Source organism: Venturia canescens, chromosome 5 (assembly GCF_019457755.1).
Source record: "Venturia canescens isolate UGA chromosome 5, ASM1945775v1, whole genome shotgun sequence".
Taxonomy (NCBI): Eukaryota; Metazoa; Arthropoda; class Insecta; order Hymenoptera; family Ichneumonidae; genus Venturia; species Venturia canescens.
In genome coordinates, this window is record NC_057425.1 from 1,455,801 (window position 1) to 1,477,409 (window position 21,609).

The following is a 21,609-nucleotide window of genomic DNA, read 5'->3' on the forward strand; positions in this document are numbered from 1 at the left end:
TTTTTCTGCTCCACCTGAATGTTCACTAATTTAATTAAAGATAATGCTTCACAAAAAGAGTATCGTTAAATTGTCAAACAAGTTTCTTCCTCGCTTTTCAGATAAAAATCAAGAATTCTTTAATTTTTCATCCGTCCTCATTCCCTGCCCATTATTTATTGGTTCGTTGAACTTTCAGCAAAGCGAGCATTTAATAACAAGTCAGAAATTCCCGAACAAATACGCATTTTAAAAAACTTTGCCGCACCAGTCAAAGCTTCGAAAACCACCATGAATGCCACTGTTGCTATCCTCGTCGAGCGTACAATCCAAACTTTCACGAGAAACATGCAATTACACAAATGGGAGAGGAAGCCTAGTTGCCAGACACATAAACGTGCTCTACCGTTGGTCAAAAGGTATTTCCTAAAGTCGATGCTACTTTGTACACCGAGACAGACTACTAACTCGCAAATATACGGATGTGCAGTTTCAAATGTTCTGTAATATGTTATATATGTGGTAACTCGAAGCCTCAAAGCCTGAATGAATAATGCAGAATTTGAGTATTGTCAGGGGCATAGTCACGTCTAACGAAGGACATGAAATCTCGCCTGATTGTCAAAATCCAATTTATGTATTATCACTTTGATACAGCAAATTCCTTTTGGGGTTTGAGCAGTGAAAAGCGGTTAAACAAGAACAATCGATAAATAGCCTTCATATCAGCAGATCTTCGATCGCTGTTGCACTGCTCTCGAACTCCAATAGCATAAAAATCTTGACGAGCCATGCTCGAAGAAACGTGTGCCAATACCATTAAATTTAAGGCAGCAAAGACATCATAAAAAAGGCGCACGATATTTTATTCATAGAGTTATATAAAAATGCAACGATCCTCATGAAATTCCCTTGAGATGTCATGAGAAGGCAGAACTCCCGGGCGTTTCTGTCTTTGCAAATTTACCATCTGGGCGAGTCCTTCGAGGCGCTTAATTACCTTTTTCGCTTCTTGCTCCCTCGATTATATTACACACCGTCTTCTATCTATAGGTTCTTAGGCCTTTGACTTTTTTACACACCAAAGATATTGCTGAGTTGCTGTAAAGACGACGGTTTAATAGCAGCTTCTGGAGAAAAAAAGAAACGCGTGCGAAAGCAGAAGGTCGATGATGGCGGCTTTAACGACGGACAAACCTCGTGGATGCGATGACAGCGTCAGAAAGGGAATATGCGGGAAACTATCCATTAATGTATAAAATCGACGACGTCGAAATGGTCCGTCGTGAAAAGCCTGCGCGCATGCCGTACGCGTGTGTTTGTCCTTGAAGCCCTCTTCATCTCGTCGACGGCGATTTTGTCGGAACCAGTTCATCGCTCCTCGGGGACTTGCTGGCCAATTCCTGTGGTCTGTTGGCTCGAGGGCCCATCGATTTCCACATGATGTTAAACACTAGACCGTTGCCCACCGTCAACCGTCGAGCGTTTGGTTCATGTGCTGAAGCAAACCCTCTGCCCCACCGAATCCGCAAATAAACCTAATCACGTGTAGGACTCGCCGTTCCAGAGTGCTCCGGATTGTTCGGCCACTTTCCAAGACTCGGCGTCACACTGTTTCAGGATGCACGTACTACGTGTGGACTCGGTTACGTCCTCGTACTCGCTGCTTTCCACAAAGAACCCTCTCGACGGTTCGCCCCGCACTTTCCTACAAACCCAATCGACTCTCTTTTGAGTACTTCTCAACAATTCACTTCCGTACTTAATTCACCTTGATTTAGTTCGTCAAACACTAAAGCTTATGACGTGCTTTTGAATTTTCTTTGTCAACTGACTGTGGTCAGTACCAGATGTGATTTGCCCAACGATTGCTTCGGATCGTACGATTTAAGGAATCGGGACATCGAGGGCTGTAGTTATGGATAAAACGGGGAGCGCTGTTCCTCCGTTTTATGCTCCGAGTCCTCCATAAAGGGACACAATTGAGCGAGGATCTTTGAGGATCTGTAAAGCAAAGTTTCCACCTTCAACATCGCCAGTGAAAATAAAACGGATGGCCAAAAAATGGTCGAGTGAAAATGTAAGTATCACATGTATCGCTCGTGGCCATGGTGCTTTCTGTAGACGACCATTGAGACACGAAGTACGAATTCCCAACTTTCTCCACAATCTCTACGTCCGTCTCCGTTTCCAATTTCCTTCTTTTTTCCCCCTTTTCATAAAGTAAGAACAGCGAGGATATAGCGATAGAAAACTGGGCAAAAGAAATGGCGTGGAGAGTGAAAGTTTTTGAAAGCACGTAGAAGATGCAGGGCCGAAGGGTTCGCCAACTCTCGCCTCTCTTTCTCATACTTTTCGGTCTCGACTTGTGACTCTTCCACGCGAGGTAACTTGGATTCTTTCCCCTCTCATACTTTTCCTTCGTTCGCGCATATCCCACTGACAAGTTCCACCCACAACTTACCCCCTCCCCCTATGATCATACCCACAAAATTTTCCGACATGTGTCATCGGAATGAGACTTGTTCTTTCGGAAACTTAGACCACATCAGAGCAGAGATCAGGTTCAAAAGAATTCTTCCGCCGAGGTAACTTACCACTTTGCATAACCACCTTGGCGTCTATCATTTGTAGATAAAACTAGTCGATTGGACAACGAATATCTTCAAATTCATTTTCGTTCGGGTATCATTTTTTGGGATAATCCAAACAGAGTCCTTCGAGACGAAGATCATTCCAATTTCTTCGCCCCTACAATTTTCATTACAGATTCAATCTTCTATATATCTCTGACAATGGAAAGTGGAACTTCGAGAGGGTCCATCCGCTGCACTTGACGAATACTGAAAGACGGAGGGTTGCTGGAGAGCCGAACAAGATTCCCTGGCTGATGGGATTTCTCATGTTTAGTCAGGATCATCCGACACCAGTCAACAGCTGTGATGCTCACGCAAATTAAAAGACGCATCAACACCTGCGAAAGTCGAGTTGTCAGAGGTGAAAGCATTTACAAAACCAAGAAAAAGATTTTTCAACATTCCGCATCAACTTGTGCCTTCCTATTGCCAAAATTGTTGGTTACTGCAGACGGAATTTGATATTCAGATATTGAAAGCTAACATGACATTACAATATCAGATTAAACGCAAAACGAGTCACTCGCTTTAGTATCCGTTAATCGACGGTTGCAACTGACGGAGGTAATGGGAGCTTACATTTCCAAACAAGTATTTTCATCATTCGACTGTTAAAGTTTCGCAACCGTACAAGTTTTGATATTTGATGGAACGAGGGCTGGTGATGGACGGCGAAATTTTGAATTTCGTCTGATATTGTGATTTCGTCTGATATTGTGATGGATCGAGTATGAGAACTTTGGAATAAATTTCTGTAGAATGAGAATGTAGTTACTGATTTGAGATTGGAGACGTCGAATTTCACGCCGCATGGAGTTTCGGGATGATATTATTGAGGATTCCTGGCCAGTTGGTCAGTCAAATTTGAAAGGAGTTTGAACAGTGTGGATAGAGATATTTCAAATTTCAATCATCGTGCACGGATGTACGTTGAGCCTGCGCAGTTGATACATAACGCTGTTATAGAATAGTTGGTGGACATTCGGAGAAGCGAGTTATCCGTTCATCGTGTTCATCGTTGCAGAGGCAAACGACCAACGGTAGGATCTCTGGTATTTGGTCAGGCATTGCTCGGAGCTTAACGCTTGCAAATGTATTCATACATCGGTTACAGTTACGTCAGGATAACAGGGTTGAGCAAGTGCTATCGCTGGTGACATAGTCGTAGGGTGTGGACAGTGACCGCGACAGTTTCGGCTCTTGTTTATATTCCGTGTGTGCTCGGCTTGCTTTACGAAATCTACACTAGACAAGAGCAAGGAAGCCAAGTGGGCTGCATAGAAACCTGTTAAAGGATACGATGATCCCTGGCTGTTGAACTAGGCGCACATTCCCACTGTGTATTATTGTATTCGGTGAATCTCCCTCGAGCCTCTTACTCCTATTTGGCTCTTGTTATTCTGGCATACGTTCAAGCAACATACAAAAGTTCGGAGGCTGCCAGCCTACGAGAAGGATTTTAGATTCGATGGTGTTACATGGACGAGGAGCATTTCGCTGTCGTCTGGTTTGGTTGTGAAAGATTGGAAGTAAAAACTGGAAGTAAACTTGAGAATAACCCGGAGAGGAGGGATCGAATAGTCGTCAATGTTTAAATGCCTCGTGGGAATCGTTGCTTTCGTACGAGTTGGATTAGCTCGTGATGGTGAATCGATTGAGGAGGACAGCCCTTTTTCCAGTCGGACTAAAAGAGCAAAAGGAGTGAAACGACGCAGAAAAGAGGCAAAGTTTGGGGTGGGTGTCGATGCGGTTCCAGACGGAGGCTGAGAATGGCGCAGCGGAAAGAGATTTTCGCACCCCCGGCCTGGCACCGAGCCCGTGGGAAAACTCGAGACAAAGGATTATCTCGGCTGTGCAGCTTGTTCCACGAAAACAAACAGCCAAAATAGCGATTTGAGGTTAACAATTAAAGCTGTTAATACTTTGACAGCGTTTGAGTCAGCTCGATCGGATATGCCAATGTATTGAAGACTATAACGAAGAGAAAACGTCAATTTTTGCACACTTTCAACTGACTATGCTAGCGCGTCTACGTCTTACAAACTCAGCGATACGAAATCCACTTTGGATGCATTCATGACGGAGCTTCTCGACAAAAGTAGAAGTAATGATTATGTGATGGAAGAGCCCTCATGATAGAGTGCGTCAACAAAGTTCCTTTGTGACCGTACGAACTTAATCCCATAAATTAATTCGCTCGTACGTAACCTTTTCGTAGCCTCCATTTCCTGTGTGAATTCCTCGCACATACTCATCAATTATTCCGCATAAATGTTGCATGAAACAAAGTTTGCAGAAAGCAATGCAAACTTTGTACTTACGAGAATGGATTTGTATAAATATAGGAATGTGATGCAATCTTAATCCTCAGCAGTGGTGGCACTCTCCTTATTCCCAATGAAGTTAAACACTGTCTTCTCTTGTAATTTACAGAATGAAGAGCCTACCTTTCTTTGCCCGTGCTCTCCGTAACCGCCCACGAGTTATCAGTAACTTTCCACTTTAACTGACAACAATTCGCAGGCAAACAATTAAGCTTTGCATCGCCGGGTTCGCACAACTCTCGCCCACCGCTCTCGACACCCTCCTAAACTTTGACGTTGGTACGGCACGACAGGGCTTGCTCGCCGTTGGTAACTCGCCTGCTCGAGACCAGGCTTCGTATACTCGGAGACATCGCATAGATGAGATTCACTTAAGTTGGTGCGCATGTGTGTCGTTTGTCGTGTGGGTTTTCTACCCCCGGTGACCCGGTAATTGTATTTCCACGAGGTTAGACGACTTTTCTCCGTGTATATGCATCACAGAGGACGATAAGGATATAGAAGAAGAGAGTGAGGCTGCGGCTGTGTGCACACTTGCACCAGGTTTCCTCAGTGGAAGAACTTCAAGTATTAGCTAATCACGGTAGTTAGTCATCGACCAGCGCTCGCCGGAATAGATGCTGGCACGCCAAACTCCCTCGTGATTTAATTGGATGAACCAAGATAATGGGATTGCGATCGGATGTCATCTGGATCACGAATTCCAGCGAGCTTTTTTCCTCGGAATCCCTCATCGTGGCCCATCAATATTGCACCTTCTCTGCGTCAATGTGTTGCTTGAAAGGCTCACGCACCAGTGAGGCTGGCCCGAGAGAAACATTTTTTCCTCCACAAGATGTCGTCTCACCGGAGCTCGGATTCCCTGCAGAGTCGTAAAGCCGATGCCTCCGAAATGCTTCAATGCACACGACCAGGTCAAATGAGCTCATCCAGCATCGATCGATCGCGTCGTAAAATCGATCCCATAAGCCACCACCTGCATTGTTCGATCTTCGACACTCGTCAGGCAGAATTGCAGTGACGCTTAATGGCACCCAGCAATGGGATGGTGAAGTCCTGAATATCGGATTCAGTATCACTCATTGCGGAGAATAAACCCTCAACCGTAAACAGCGGATTGAGGATACAATCGTAAACATCATAACCATTAAAATAAAATTTCTTAAATCCACACTAGATTCTAAAATTCTCCACTTTTCATGCTTTATCCGCGAGATATTAAGGCCCACAACTCTCCGTTGCAATATTTCAACTTTGTTGCGTCTACTTACGGAAGAACTTGTACACACGCGTAGGTATACGTAGAAGCCACAAAATGAGCGGATTGGTCGAGCAAATAGGGAAACGCATGGGTCTTGCGAACGGAATACAATGAAGACCTGTACATTTGTGCCATTGTCCACGTTATCGGTGCGACGGGGTCAACGGATTTCGGAGGCAACTCATAGGATTACGTGCATAGGTTTATAGAAGCCATAGCCGGCTATATACATTCGCTTTCAGGGATCAAGCTCTTGCGAATGTTTCGGAATAGTGACTCGAGCACGAGACCAGGAGCCGAGCGTGAACGGAAACTATACACGAGCTCGCGATGATGCATCGGAATGCGTGTAATTCGTACGATTCAGCTTAGCCATAGCTCTCGGCATACCAACCGTAATGTTCAGCCCACATGGATCTATCTCCTAATGCTTACACGCTTCGTTCGGTACTCTTGGACGCCGTTTGTAGCGTCGTTTCCTATGTTTGCGCATAGAGAAAGGCAACTTTCCGGGGCACGTTTGCGATCAATCGATCCGGAGCTCTATGGAGGATGATAAGGTTCAAATGTTCGAGGAATACGTATCATTGCCAGGGGAGTTTGGAATCGTTCATGTAAATTTTGCATTATCCTTGAGCCCGCCGTGCGTCATTGATCTATTTCCGTGTGCTTTATCGACCTCGCACTGCGTCAAAGAATATGAACTAACATTGAATTCGTGTCGAATGTTGATCATCGGTTTACGGAAGCCGGTGCCACGTGGGCAAAAAAAGATCAAAATATTCAACGACGCGGAGCCTCGTGTTGTAGCTTTCATTTTTTCTTGTCCAGATGCAATCTTGACGCGATGTTTCTGCACGATATTTTCCTCGGATTCTCCGTGAGCTTCGAGAGTTCATATGTATTTTGATTTATATACATGTATATTTTTAAGGAGGAGGAACATTGGCAAGGAAGGAAGCAAAAACGAGGAACGGGACGTTCACGGTCCCGTACCCATGACGAGGATTTGCTCGAGCTTGCGTTACGTGTTCTGAATAATGATCGCTGGTCCGATTCCATGGTCGGGTCGGAGGAGAGCGAGAGGAAGGAAAAGCGAAAAAAATGAAACCGTTAGGATATTTACTTTCATAAATTCTCATTCCAGCTCGGGCGACCTGTTTTCCTAACTCGGCCATCTTCAATCTCTCGCTGTTTCTTTTTACGTCTCTTTCTCCCTGCCGAGTACAGCGGCCATGAACCGATCCAAACCGTTCGTCGTTATACGTACGTTTGGGAGAAAGGGCTGGGCTTGCTTGCACAAGCAAAAGCCAACAGAAACCTCGCTGCTCGGTGGCTCGTTTCTGTAATCCTCCTGGATTCTGGTTGAACTGTGACCGGAGAGAAAGCTTCAACGGACGAGGGGAGAGGTTAGCGCGATTGTATACGCTCCGGTGCAGGCTGCATCGTGTGCCCAATTACTAATTAATGCCCAATGGTATCGATAACGGTCTCCCTTGTATATACGCCATTATATATCGCATTGATGTAACTCCGTTACACACTAAGTACTCCACCGTATAATAATACATCGTAATATTCGACGATAAAGCAACAATGCTCTTGTTCGATCTCTCTTTTAGTGTTGACGATACTCTCTTGCTTCTATGGCTAATGCAGTCACGATAATGTGTTTATTCGACCGGCTCCCACTCAAAACAATGGATAGTCTTCGTTACTGTTAATCGATTTATTAACCCAAGCCTCCAAGGCACAAAATACCTGATAATCGAAAGTAGCACCACAAAAAATATATCATCGTGAGAACCCAAAATTTATTGACACCGAGCTCAATAAAAAATCAACTGGAACTGAAACTCGAGGCCAATTAAGGAGGACAATTTTTGTTACAATTTCCATAATTTCATTATTTTCCGAGTTTCGTCAATTATAGTTTGGACAAAAGAAGCGCAATGGAAGCTTTCATAGTGCCGAGAAACATTCACGAAACGCTCGAACTCCTAAATTGTTTTCTTCTGTTACTCGAGCCTTTTATTTTGCTGTAAATTTTAAAGTAGTTCGAATGAAAGGACACGTTTTTTTAATTTTTATGTTCCAGCGATGTTTCCGAGCTGTAATTCGACCAACATCCGAAAATGCTTTGTTCAAGTGTGTTTAAAAGTTATTTTTTTTTGACCAGTCTATTCTAAACAAAGTGGAACCGGCGTAAAAAAAACGCATTACAACCGTAAAATCGTTATGGAGTAGCGGTAAACAGTGCTGGAAAATTTCAAAATATATAAATACATATGAAGTGCACGTACATGGTAACGTTTAATCTGGCAGTTCTCGCTTCGTTGAAACCTCCATGCGTCGGCGTGACAGAAATGTTCCATTGGCGCTTTGCGATTGTAGCCTTACACTCGTTCACATGCACATTTATATATTCTCTGAACATTCTCGACGCTCGTACTCGTTTATCGCTTACGATGTGTGTGTTTACGATGTGCAGTGTCGGTTGACATGTAAATTTCCACATTTTTGTTTCCAATCCTGCTCATTTCCTTTATTGCCTTTCACTTGAGCGAAACTCTGCTCGTTTAACACTCGACTAAAAAGAATGACTGTTATTCGAGATTTGAAGCGTGCTATTCGCAATTTATCAATCGCTTTTTTTCCTGCATTTTACGAATCGATACTGCGGAGCAGCCCTCGTGGAGGGCAACTTTTTTCATTGCAACAGAGCATTTCTTACATTAAAGTAGTTCTATGACTAGTCGAGTTTGCGACTACTTTATGTTGATTCATTTTAAGTCTAAATTATTAATAAAATTAATAAACACTTACATTGAGAATAATTTTATCATAAGAACGTAATAAAATGCTTTGAAAGCATCATAAAAGATAAAGTTTATACTTCAATTTGATTAGTTAATGATTGAGTCGGTACCGGTGACCCTTGAAATACACATAACCTAGGGAACATTTTTATCGTGCGAAAGAAAGTTTATATCGGTGCAATGGCACCGAGAAAAATAAATGGTCAATTCATTTTAAAAAAACGAAGCTACTAGACGAATGAAAGCACGTGAATCAGTTTCAAAAATAAATTTGATGGAATTCCCACGATTCCCGAATTTACCCGGAGTTCAATGAGCTGTTACAGGCAGTCCAACGTAATGACTGACATCCGCTTTCGACACATGAAAAACTAAAGTTTTTTCGTATTTTCTTGCTTGTTGAAAGCCTTGTAAGATAATGTTTTTTTTTTTGTAAAGAAACGGAATCTGTGATAAATTTTCTTCAAGATGTAAACTTTTCCGAAACTCGAACACAGTGCATGATCTTTTCACAATTAATATTATTGTAACTGCTCTTAAAGGATACGGTGTTAAAAACTCAAAATTGTAAATGAAATAATTCAAAATTTTGCCCCGTAAGAGGCCCTGGAAGCCTACTTAGTCGAACGGCCGAACTACTCGAACAATATTTTTAGCACCTTTTTTTAAAGTCTTATTTCTCATTCTGATTCTGAGATTGTTCATTGAATTTTTCAATCAATGAACATCCTCACTTCTGCATGCCTCCCTTCGTCTCGATTTTTCTTCGAAACGAGAAAATCAGTCCGATGAAAACCGGAGCCCGGCCACCCCCTTTACGATCTTCCAAATCCTTCTTTCTCTGCCATATGTAGTAATAGTACCAGCTCCACCAGGAGTGGATACTCGGTAGGGCAATTGAAGAAAGCGAACTAGCCGCTCGGGGGATTTACTATAGAGCACGAAATCGGATCAGGAATCTCGACAAGATATATGTTACGTACGTAATACGATGTACGTCTTCTGCTCCCTGAGTACACTATTGCTTCGGAGGTAGTTTTATTCGTAATTGGTAGTCACCGGTTCTTTCCAACTGCCTCCCATAGATGCATGCTTGAAAAAATCTTTGATCGTAGGTTCACGACGAGTTGTCCAACAATAGAAGCTCGTTAGTGCAACAGTACGTAATTCGAGCTCATCGGAATACGAGTAACGACGCATCGATGAAATATTGTCGGCCCTTCAGATTCGAATACTTTTTTCATGACGTTTTTTACTTAAAAATAAATTTGCGTGGATCATAATTTGTATTTAAAAGTTCGTTGAAACTTCCCATTCGCACTGTTGATTTGAGCTTCGTGTTGTTCGTCATACGTTCATTATTCGAGAATCGCGAAAACGGATATTTACGAAAGTGGAATGGAATGGTCAGGGAGGCGAGTAAAAAGGTATGATTTTGCTAAAATGGTGGAGTTAAAGAGAAGGCGAAAAGTCCCTGAAATGGAGTGAAACCCTCGTAAAGCTTGACACGATTCGGTCGAGGTGCTTTGCACTTCCAGTAATTTACAGGTTTTTTTGTCTCGTGGAGACCGGTGGCACAAGGGCGACCGGCGCACCGCGAAATACATCGTACAAAGAATTATTGGCAAAACTATAAAAGAGAAAAATGATTAATAAAAAAGGAAAGGCGGATAAGTACGAAGACGCAAATGGGAGGGACGGAATTGAGCAGTAAAAGCTCGGAGAATAATGCGAGCATTCGTGCGTTCGAATAGTGAGCAAAGGTACAGTACTCCAGGGAACATACACACGTCCGTAAATTCCATTCCCATTCGTCACCGAGACCCTTCCGCTTTCGCTGGTACTTATTCTTGCTCGCATAACACTCGACGATATTTTCCATGCAAATAAGGTGAAAAAGCTCGCGTGTACGCTCGTAGATATCCCATATGAGTTTGTCGCGTGTGTCCGAGGCCGCCGGCTTTGAAACTTGAGTTTTTCCACCTTTGACAAATTCAACGAATAAACGCTCAGCGCGAAACCCGCTAGTTTCCGGTTTCGGTGACGATAACGACGAAACGAAAGAAATCTGCCCGACGCGATAATTGTTTTATCCTTTCTGTACACCGCTGTTCCAGCGAATAGTACTTTTTCATGGGGACGGTAACACGCGAGCGTAGGTGTGAGGGCTTTATCGTTGAACACGTCCAACGAAAATAAAGCATCGTTGTGGCTCGCTGCAAATTATCTTAATGCTCTCAACTCCTTTTTCCTCCACTTCCTCTCCTTCGTCACTTGTTCTGCGTCGCAATCCTTGCCGAATAACTTTGCCCTGCGGATGCATAAATGTCGCTGGAGCCGAAGAGGCTTTGATAAAGTTCATCTCGTATAATTTAGCGTCGTGGAAGCCTCCGCGCCCTGCTCCGGAAATGATACACTCGTAATGCGTCGAGTGTCCTCTCCCGAGGATTACGCGTTTAATCATTTCTACGAGTTTGTAAATCAAATGATTTTCACTCCCACGAAGATGCTGCCGAGGCAGACAAAAAAACGTTCACCGGGCTTTTGTTTCGCAGCGTCTCCCCGAGCCCATATCAGATCGTTAGCAACCTCGATCTATCACGAAAATGTTCATAACGAACGTTGTCATAACACAAAGTGCGGCCTCTAATTAAGAACAGAAAAATCTATCGGCAGACCACATCGATTTGTCACGGACTATCCAATGCACGGTACTTCCGGTTATATTGCAGGCGGTGCATGCATGTTCGTTCGCGATACAAATGACTCGAACTGACCCCATTTCGCCAATCTATCCTCGCGTATAATTGCACGTACAATACTCACTTATTCCGCTTGCGATAGGAGAACGAAATGTTTATTATTTCAGTTAAAAAGCAATGAGGAAAAATGCAAGTGGCGTTACGCACGCGGCGTTGTTTTATTATTTATGCAGAATAATCCATTAGCGTGTATTTATGAGGGGATCCGGACTTTCATAAGTTATGCTTGACAGTTTATGTTACCGTACAAACCCATGAGCAATGAGTCCAACTGTAATCGCTTAACAAGAACTTATCATTGTTATCTGCCTGCATTATTAACCGATTATTAATGTTGCTGAAAGTTGTCATATTAATGAGCTGCAATTGCTCGTGAGTATGAAAAAGTTTGATCGTGGAATGGCGACCCACGATAGAACTGGCACTGCACACCGTTATCGCCAGCGGTACATAAAATTTTTATAACAACACAAAAATTCTGGATTTTCATGAGCTGCAACAGTGTTAATAAAACGGTCGTCCACTATTTGCAGCGAATACTTTTTTTGATGGGACTCTCCAGCAAACATTTGGGCGAGAGCGTTGTTCCAACGACTATCATTGGAGCGATGAAGCTTGCTACGTTTCGCACGTCGCGCGACTTGACGACAAGATTAACAAACGAGTTTCGCCGTGTAAACAGTTTGGCATGTGACATCGGCGATGAAAATTGACGCGTTAACGAATTGGCAATTCACAGTATAATTTAGTGCGAATCTTCGAAATTTTATTGTTCTAATTCTGATGGAAACGATCTGAACTCCTGGGATAAATAATTGCCAGAAGTTTTCTAGCGGGGGGATAAATTGCGGGGTGTGAAAGTGTGAAAATGGCGAAAACGAAGCGAAAGCCTGCGAAGAGCCGAAAACCCAAGCCCATGAGGATCGCGGCTTTGATAGTATCCGCCATTCACGATTTACAGGAAACTAAGGGCTCGACACCGAGAAAGATCGCCGGCTACATCAGCTACTCGTCCAATGTGCCTGAGGAGCGTGTCAAGCGACAAGTAAATTATGATTTATAATTGTTCCTTTAAAACTCGTCACGAGCCCAGCCTCTCGCAGTTAAAAAGACATTTTGAATGACGAGCTTTTACTCTCCGGGGTTTTAAAGATTAAACTAACGAACTCACTGGCGACAAGCTCGGAAGCAGTCACTTTAATGTCCTTAAATTCTTGTTTTTGTTCAGCTCTTTCAGCTGCAGTTTCGAGAAAAACGTTTTTTCTGTATCAAGATTCCAGCAGCGTACACTTTCGAATGATTTATTATAAATTCAAGTAATTTGTTTATCGCAAGTAATTTTATTTCGAACAATCAGTCACTTCTGCACTCTCAGACAACGTCATACTTTTTCCTCGTAAAACGATCCTTCACAAAATAGTGCTCGTGTGATATAATGAACTCGAAATTTAGTCAAATGTCAGGAATTTAATCGTCCATCAACGTCAGGTGAATGCTGCTCTCAAGCGGGGCGTCGAGTACGGAATTTTGCGAAGATATCGAGGTCATTATTTCTTGCCATCGGGCGATGAGCTCGACCGTGCTAATCGGATCGCTGTCAGATTCGCGAGGCTACCGACACCTGCACCGTCCAGCTTCACATCCAGCGTAGGCAAGGCTGCTCATCGCGCGATAGAGTCCGCTGCTGAGATAACGGGATACAAAGAGCGCAATAATTTATTCACAAAAGGTGGAAAACTGCCAAATAGAACGCGCTCTCTTCCTGAATCTACGGCAACAAGTGGCTCTGAAAAACTTTTTGGGAAAGAAGAACTCGCGATTGTTAGTGACTTGGAATGAACTCGTTGAAATTGTCCGTTCAGGCGTGATTGCAAAAAGCACTTTCCTCGATTCAGCATCATTTTTCTCATGAAAATTATTCATTTTCTTCATTCCACGTCCTATTTGTTGTTTTAAATATCATGTACCATGTCCGTTTCGTTGAATAAAATAGCTATCGAAAATCCAATGGTTGAATGGCATCGTGTTTTGCCTGCACGTTCAAATAATTAATAATCGTATCGAAGATTCCGGAGTCCGATCTATCCTTGTGCAATTACTGATAATTCTACGTCATTCTCTCTATAATGAAGTGCCAGATAGTGTGCCCCCCCCCCCCCCGCCCCTCGGCATGTAAAATTAATGTACAAATGTTTCCTTGCTTATTATTTTCGAGATATCCTCTCGCCATTCAGCCTGGTTGATAAAGTTTTAATTGAATGTCCCTCGTTATTAATGGAATATTGATCATCGATGTTTCGTGTTAATTACGTATTCAGGAAGCTTCATTCTAAATAATCTATCATTCCCAGCTGTATTTGCAAGTTACTGCTGTCCATTTTTCTCGAATAAATGAATCAGCGATATCCTTCCATACTCACGCTTTGTTCAGTCCTTTCTGAAGCTTCGAACGATCATTTTATGTACATTAACTCCAAAAACTTTACAAAAACGACGAGAATGAAATTCTTTTGGGAAAAATATTCGTTATAAAAAGTTATTATTCCCGGACGAGTGCAGACTTCGATCACAGAGATTCGCGACGAGCTCGTTCGACTTTATTTATTTTATCGAGGCAACTATTAACGTATATATCCAAGTGATTATTCCGTTAATGAAAACTTTATTTTTTAAAATTCGTTGCTATTGGAGCGTGGAAAAATAATTGGCAATATTGGATTAGGATTTCCACTGATGAGCGGGTCAGAAAATTTATTTATTTTTCAATAAAAGTGACTGTATACACACAGGTGTGATATTGCATATCGATCGCGAGTCTCGTCTGAGTAAAATATCTCATAGCAGGGTAGAGACAAGAGTTGGCTCAAGTTCTTTCAGCCTGGAGGCTAAAATTCCGGCGCACAGACATAACACGGAGAGAGGCCCCGATCAGCATGCTGGTGAATTAAGCGAAATGAGAAACGAGCTTCTTTCGTAAATTGCAGGATCTATATACGTATAAGGTAGAGCATCAGCGAGGGGTGGATTTCTCGGATACTCCCACAGTCGCGAACATTTATAAAAGTTAGAGGTTTTCCTGCTCTCCCATCTTCTGCCCGGCCCTCTCCCCATCCCTTTTTCTTCCTTTCTCTTTCTCCCTCGCTTTTTTCTTATACCTATAAAGTTGATAGCTTTCGAAATTTACTGGGAGATCTGAAGGGAAATTTGGGCTGCTGGGCGGGCTCGAGGAAGCCTCGACGAGCTATCGAACGACCTTCTCTCATTTTGCGGTAATGCACGAGCTGACTTGACTCCTCGTAAATATATTATGCGAATACCTATCAAAAATAATCTATTATGAGAGGGCTTCGCGACGGAAAAACGAGGGAGGGGAGATCGGATGAAAAAGTTTAGACTTACGAGTGTGACGAATGCTTGGGTAAAGTTGATTTCGACTCGATCGAATTAACAATTTTTCTTCTCAACTACAGCCTTCCCTGTGGATTTCTTCCAATGAATAAATATTCAATCATATTCTCGGCTCACACGAAATAGCCAAGCAAATAACATCGATGAGCACACCGAGGATCGTGACAACGTGAAGGAACGCCCGATGAAACCGCTCTCATGTAAACAGACGAGGGGGAAATAATTACGGGTCCCAACCGCATGGTCATCTCTCCTAGTTCATCGCTCGCACCTGCTTCGTCCCGGGGACTGTACACGCTTACAACCACACAAAATCCGGAGCTTACGATATCATCTTCACTCTCGGCAGATAAGCTTCGAAACGATGACCCATTAAGTGCCTGCCCGACGCACACGCGTTTGCTTGTTCAGAACGTTGCATTATCGCGCATAATTAAACGAGCGTACTTAAATTAACCGTCCGACAAAGTGCTCCAGTCTCCGATCGCAAATTGACTAAATATCTCGATATCAGCCACAAATGTTCTTTCGATTTAGGTCTTCATAAACTCGGTCAAATGAAACTAATGAATTGTCGTTAATCGATCGGCGAAGCACGGTCGTTCGATGGAAGTTGATCGCGGATCAGCCCATCAAAAGTTGTATACTTTCCCAATAAATTTTCTTGACTCCCTTCTTAGGCGTCAGGGTGACCTCGTACCTTGTCCAAAATACGTTAACATCTGCGAATAACACTTCGCCCTGGGGCTACAATCAAGTTCTTGCATAAGTAATTCCGGCGAAGGGCCCATCCAAAGTTCGCTATTGTCTTGCCAGTCTAGTGGGATCGTTCTCATGTGCACTCCGAAGATGGAATTTCCTTTGTGAAGGAGCTGAGGTAAAACGTATCTTGTCCAACTCAAAGAACTTTGCATCTAAAGTTACCAAAATTGGGTAATTCTGATCCGATTTATCTGCGTACTTGCGATGCTCGTGTGCCATGATCCCGAGTATCGACGATCCTTCGGAAACTCTCGAAAAAGGTCACATTTGCACTGTGTCCCGTTACTACAAATCAATCAAAATGTGCGGGTTCCAACAAAAAGCGAATACAGACTCGAAACACCCGTTCGCTTTTTCCGTACTTCTTATCTCAGCGCAACATCGGTTCTCTTGAAATAGCTAGAATAGCTAGCTTTTTCGAAGGCGAATAGTCGCGGGGATGGTGCGGTGTTCCGTGCAAGCGTAGCCCAAGCATGAAACTGAAGGTAATTCGAAGTTAATGAATCTCGGAGCATGGCTCTAGCTTTTTCTTCGTACGATCTGCCACGATGGTGGACCAAAAGGTGCAGGCTTGATAATTCTTTCTCGGAGCTGGTCGGCAGGGGGCTTAAAGGAGGTTGAAGTATCAGTGGAACGGAGTCGGACGAGCGAAATGGAAGGCAGAAGAGTAAAAGGTTCGGATACTAGATGAAGCTTCTACGAAGCGTATCCTCGGATCCTCTTTGGTTGGCTAACATACCTCGGTTGAGCAGGTACACACGTGCATGTATATGTGTGTACATTAGCAACCTTTTTGCCTCGAAGACTGGTTAGCACTGTCATGTAGCACTACTTCTTTCTCGTTACTTTTCTTTTTCATCTGGGAGCTCACTCTCGTCCGTCACATCGAGCTCATTCCGTTAAAGCCACTGGCATGTTCTCGGGAAAAAGCAGAAAAGCCGGCACTGCTCTTTCCTCGGCTGACTCGTGGAGGGAAGCCCGGCTACGAGCCCGACAAACTTATGCAGCTTTCTCGTTCTCACGAATAAGAAAAGAGGTCTCGGGGCTTGATACGGATGTGGATATTCCAGGGAGGTACCCCAAATATACAGGGCTATACCTATGTCGCTTGAACTTGTAATCAGATAAAACGGGATTGTCCTACGAGTCTCTAAATTCTCCTAAGCTACCAATGACTCAGCGAAGACCTTCGATGTAGCAGGGGTGCTGATATATCCTCGTGGAAGCAAAGATAGCGGCTGAAACAAGATACAAGTCGAGCGAACGGCGGAGGAATTTTCACGAAAATTACACAGCGACGAGGCTGCATGATTATAATTTACGATTTGTGTTTTACGAACAGGGTGTGTCGCCCTTCTTTCCAGGAGAAACGTCACACTCCGAGACAGTTGTACGCTCAGATGTGTCGTTTAACGCGTGAATAAATTCTGAGGAAAAAAGTCTTGTCGTCACTCTGCTTTATGAAACTTACGTCTGACTGTATCACTTTTGGTGTGGGATCGTCATTTTTTTATGGCGAGTCTCCCGAGACCGAGAGAACCGAAGGAATAGTCTGCTGATTCATCTCCAGCCACAACTCACGCGGCCTTACACACCCAAGATACTTTATATCCCTTCGCTGTCGCTCTCTGGAGTATCATATTTTTAAATTCTCCAAGGGAATCGATAAATCAGAGGCGAGAAAAGTGCAAGGACGAAGAGATAGCGGGCAGGATGACTTCATGAAATCGCGCGTTCTCAAGGGCCAAGTTTGAAAATCATGAACCGCACACCGTGCTCGTAGTCGCGATTCGTAAAAGTGCATTTAAACGTATATTTGCTCGGTGCTCGAGTCGCATTCGTTTCCATTTGTTTATTAGACACTCGGATTAAAGGCTCTGAAGCCCGACTCGATCGCATAATGAGCATGACGTTAATGGCACAACGAAATATTCTACCAATCGAAACTATTCGGTTGGGGCTTCCCCGAAAAAGCCTGGATTAACAAAATTATTTCACATTCATTTGTCACATATCACCTCCCGGCGAGGGAGCGCGGGTGGCTTTCAGCGCTGTTCATCTGCTCGAAAAACACTCGAACAGGTCGATGTCACCCGATATTGCGAGTGATCCTCGACATGCGGACTGATCAATCGATCCCATTTACCGCTCAGACGTGATATAATGTTCAATATATCGAGTTTGTACACATACGTAATGAACGCACATGCAGGAGCAGAGCGACGACCTCTGTGTACCCACTTGCTCTCTTTCCTATCCCTATTTCACATTGCGAATCAATGACGTGAGCCAAAATAATTGGCCGCTAATGAATGCCACGTTGACTCTTAATATTCGCCACAATGTCGTTGATTGATTGATACTCTGTATTTCAACACGACCCCATTTTCAAACTCTACAAAATAGTCTCCGCTGTAAGCTTGTCAAAGCTTCCAAATATTCGTTGATCTACGAACAATAAAAACGCAGCTGTCTCACATTCCCTTTCCCTTCGTTCAATGGGCTCTCGATCCTTGGATGAGGATTATACTTTCGTCTACATTGTTATCGCGACTCGTATTTCATATTGCGAAAAAATATCTACCTCCGTGTACACTTTGAGGGATTATTCTGATTGTCGGGGCTAAAAAACACTGTCAAATCAACTTGACGCATTATTCTGAAGGCTCAAGAACAACGACACGCAACTTCCATCAGCCCTGCCACGCTTTCTTGACGATGAGCATCTTATACGTTGGCAATGTCTGTGTATATCGATCGCATTTGTAAGTGTAGGCATTTCGCATATTTACGGCGCTGGAAAATAGTTGTTATACTTTGTACAGGATCCGTTAATTGTAAAGTGATGCCGCTGCATCGGGCAATCCGGAGTGACGGAATTCAAACCTTCTACTTGACCGAAGACGCTGACATGAAGTTGCTCCGTGCAGGCGCGCAAAGTTTCATTGAATTTCAAAGAAAATATCTCAGGGGATGTGAAAATGAAGGAGGTTTCCCAGCGTAGCATGAAGGGAAGAACAATTTTTAACGTCGTTTTTCTGTTCAGAAAAACGCAAGCGTAAAAAAGTTGAAGCCGTCGACGTTTGAAGTTGACGGCTCGGGGCTTAAATGCCGCCGAAGGGTTATGAAGGGCCGAGGGAATTTTCTGCATTCTTCAAGCTCCGTTGCCTGCCGTGCTTTTCAAAAAATTTCATTGTAGCTTATGTTTTTCGGAGAGGCTCGAGCTCGAATAACAAAAGCACCTGAAGTGCAAACTTCGAAGTGGAAATTTCTTCATTTCGGCAGCGAAGCAACATCGCAAACTCAGTCAACTTTGAATACGAACATGTAATTATCATCGCGCCAGGATGAAAGTATTTAATAAATTTGGAATCCGAGGGATTTGAGGCACTCGCAGGCTCGGCACACGTGGAACAAGAAAAGAAATAAACCCACGAGAGGATAACGCCAACGAGATAGACTCATTGCTAAATATAAGTAGCTTCACGATTCGCGAAGCGTCAGCTTTCCTCAGCGTTCGCCCCGGCGTCTCGTTAGCACGAAAAACACGCTTTCCCACTTGCAAAGAAGAACTCCTAGCGTTGCCAGGAAGAGCAACCTCTTTTGGTCTCGCTCCCTCAATCTGATCTTTTTCTCTCACTCTCAGCTCCACAGTGGATCGTGTGGCTCTGGAAGGCTCCATTATCTCTGGTATTCCCAACGTCGATTGAATTTTCGGATCTTCACAGCGAATACTTTACATTATTCATAAAAATCCGACTCTATAAAGTGTCTACTCGTCTGCCCATTCCTCTTTTCTCGCCCGCTCTTTATTCATCCTATCGCACGAGGGCACACTTGAATTGTCTTTCGCTGTTCTCGCCCGCGAGATAAAAAGAGAGAGGGCGAGAGAAAGAGAGCAAGAAAAAAAATCAATTATTTACTAGGATGAAGATAACAAGAACGGGAGTCGAGTTTCATCGAGTTCAAGAGATGCGTACTCGAAACTTGTTAAATCGAAGAATTTCTTTCTCCATCGCATTATAATATGCCAATATTGGACAACAACATTAACGCGAGTGTGCCAGTGAGAAAATTCCTAAAATACCTAAATACGAGCCCGCAAATCCCCGGAATTTCAATCGTTACATTCAGCTCAGCCGAGATAAAGCAAGAGAAAATCTTGCAGTAAAACAAACGTGGAAGTGATAGGTAAATCCAGACTTAAACCTCATGTTTTCATTCCTGATCTCGCAAACGCGTCGTTAGGCGTATACCGAAAGCCAGTGAGACCAGGCCTGACTTTACGACTTCGACCCTGACTTCGTGACCTCACTCGTAACTTCGTTACCCTTATCCAACCTTGCGGAGATCCAAGGGCTATCACAGTGGTGCAGGCAACGTGAGGTGGCTAGCTGTTCAACTCTGACCACCAGTGGTCTAAATTCTACCATGATTTACAGGCCACTTCGGGCGATAAGGGTCTGAGCAACCAAGTCGGAGGAGAATACCTAACGACATCTCCCGGGAGATAAAGACGCAATGAGTGATCTACCATTTCCGTTGGATCTTGTCTCGTGGTTGAATATGCAAAAATATTGTGATTCATCATACGGTGCATCACATTTATCACTCGAGGACCATGATCCATTGGTTACTCTTCCGCGGGTGAGTGCGCACATCGAAAGTTATGACTTGTAAGACGACAGAAGTTCAGCGGATTCATCACTCTGCTGGGATGGCTCGGGGCCCCGTTGAATTTAAGATTTAATTATTCATTCCGCGTCCCTTGATTAACAGCTGGAATCATCAACGTTTTATCAAAATGCTACCAATTTAACGCGCCATCTCCGAAAACTAGTTTGCGAATGAGTGTTCCAAAGTAGAACTAACTTTTGTGAACGATGGATTACGTCCCGAATCCACAGTGACGAATTCCCTCCGCCTTATGGCGACCAAGGCAACAATCGGGAACGACTCGGTTGGAGGAAGATCGAGTAAAGTCGAGCCGGCTCGCTGCACCGTTGACGAATGTCCGGTTGCACCGGCTCCGCTCTATCAGAAATCCCACATTGCGCATCCTACCGCCCTGACAGTCTCGCCTCGGGAATAATCATACAGTTTAGAATTTGGAACACAGCTGGAAACGATGGACACACACACACATACACACAATTTTGTGATCGTATTAACGATTCCACGCTCGGGACTGGACGTGCTCGACGAGCTGAGAACTTTGCCGTGAAGATTCCCTCATGAAATGCTTAACGAGGAATTCAGCGAGGAATTCAAATCCTGTCCTGACTACGAACGTCCGGGAATTTCTACACCTAATCCCATCTAACCTGCAGCCAGTGTGGTCATGTGTGTTAGTCAATTTGGCAAATAGATTAAGCCGAGAATTAACCTGTAATAATCTACGCTCACTGCCCTGGAGGTATTACGTTCAATGATCATCAGCACCTCCACCAGTGGACAAAATAATTGAAAATGGTGAAAAATGAGGGCAAAAGTTTCAACAAATTTTTTGGGTTTTTTGGCTTTTCCACATCTCGAACTCCTAACGAAATTTCTTGCATCAAGTGTGCATATGCATTCGTTCTTTTTCGAAGCTTCGACCATAGAACGAGTCAATGCATTCTTCGAATCTGGACCATGAAAAGAATAAAAAAGCTCAAT

General features: G+C 43.6%; 1 protein-coding gene and 1 long non-coding RNA gene across 3 annotated transcripts in view; both read left to right on the top strand.

Annotated features, from left to right (window-relative positions):
- LOC122411112 (uncharacterized) overlaps positions 1-21,609 on the top strand; it is a 144,004-nt gene that overhangs the window by 27,716 nt on the left and 94,679 nt on the right. The window lies entirely within an intron of this gene.
- LOC122411110 (uncharacterized) lies at positions 12,483-13,871 on the top strand. Its single transcript, XM_043419653.1, has 2 exons — positions 12,483-12,826; positions 13,270-13,871. The coding sequence occupies exons 1-2, from the start codon at positions 12,650-12,652 to the stop codon at positions 13,618-13,620; spliced, it is 528 nt and encodes a 175-aa protein (XP_043275588.1). The 5' UTR covers positions 12,483-12,649; the 3' UTR covers positions 13,621-13,871.

What these genes read in the sequence shown, in the direction of transcription:
- LOC122411110 (XM_043419653.1), top strand. Translation starts at nt 12,650, where the DNA reads ATGGCGAAAACGAAGCGAAAGCCTGCGAAGAGCCGAAAACCCAAGCCC. An exon ending in AGGAGCGTGTCAAGCGACAA is followed by an intron (nt 12,827 to 13,269) that starts GTAAATTATGAT and finishes CATCAACGTCAG; the next exon opens with GTGAATGCTGCTCTCAAGCG.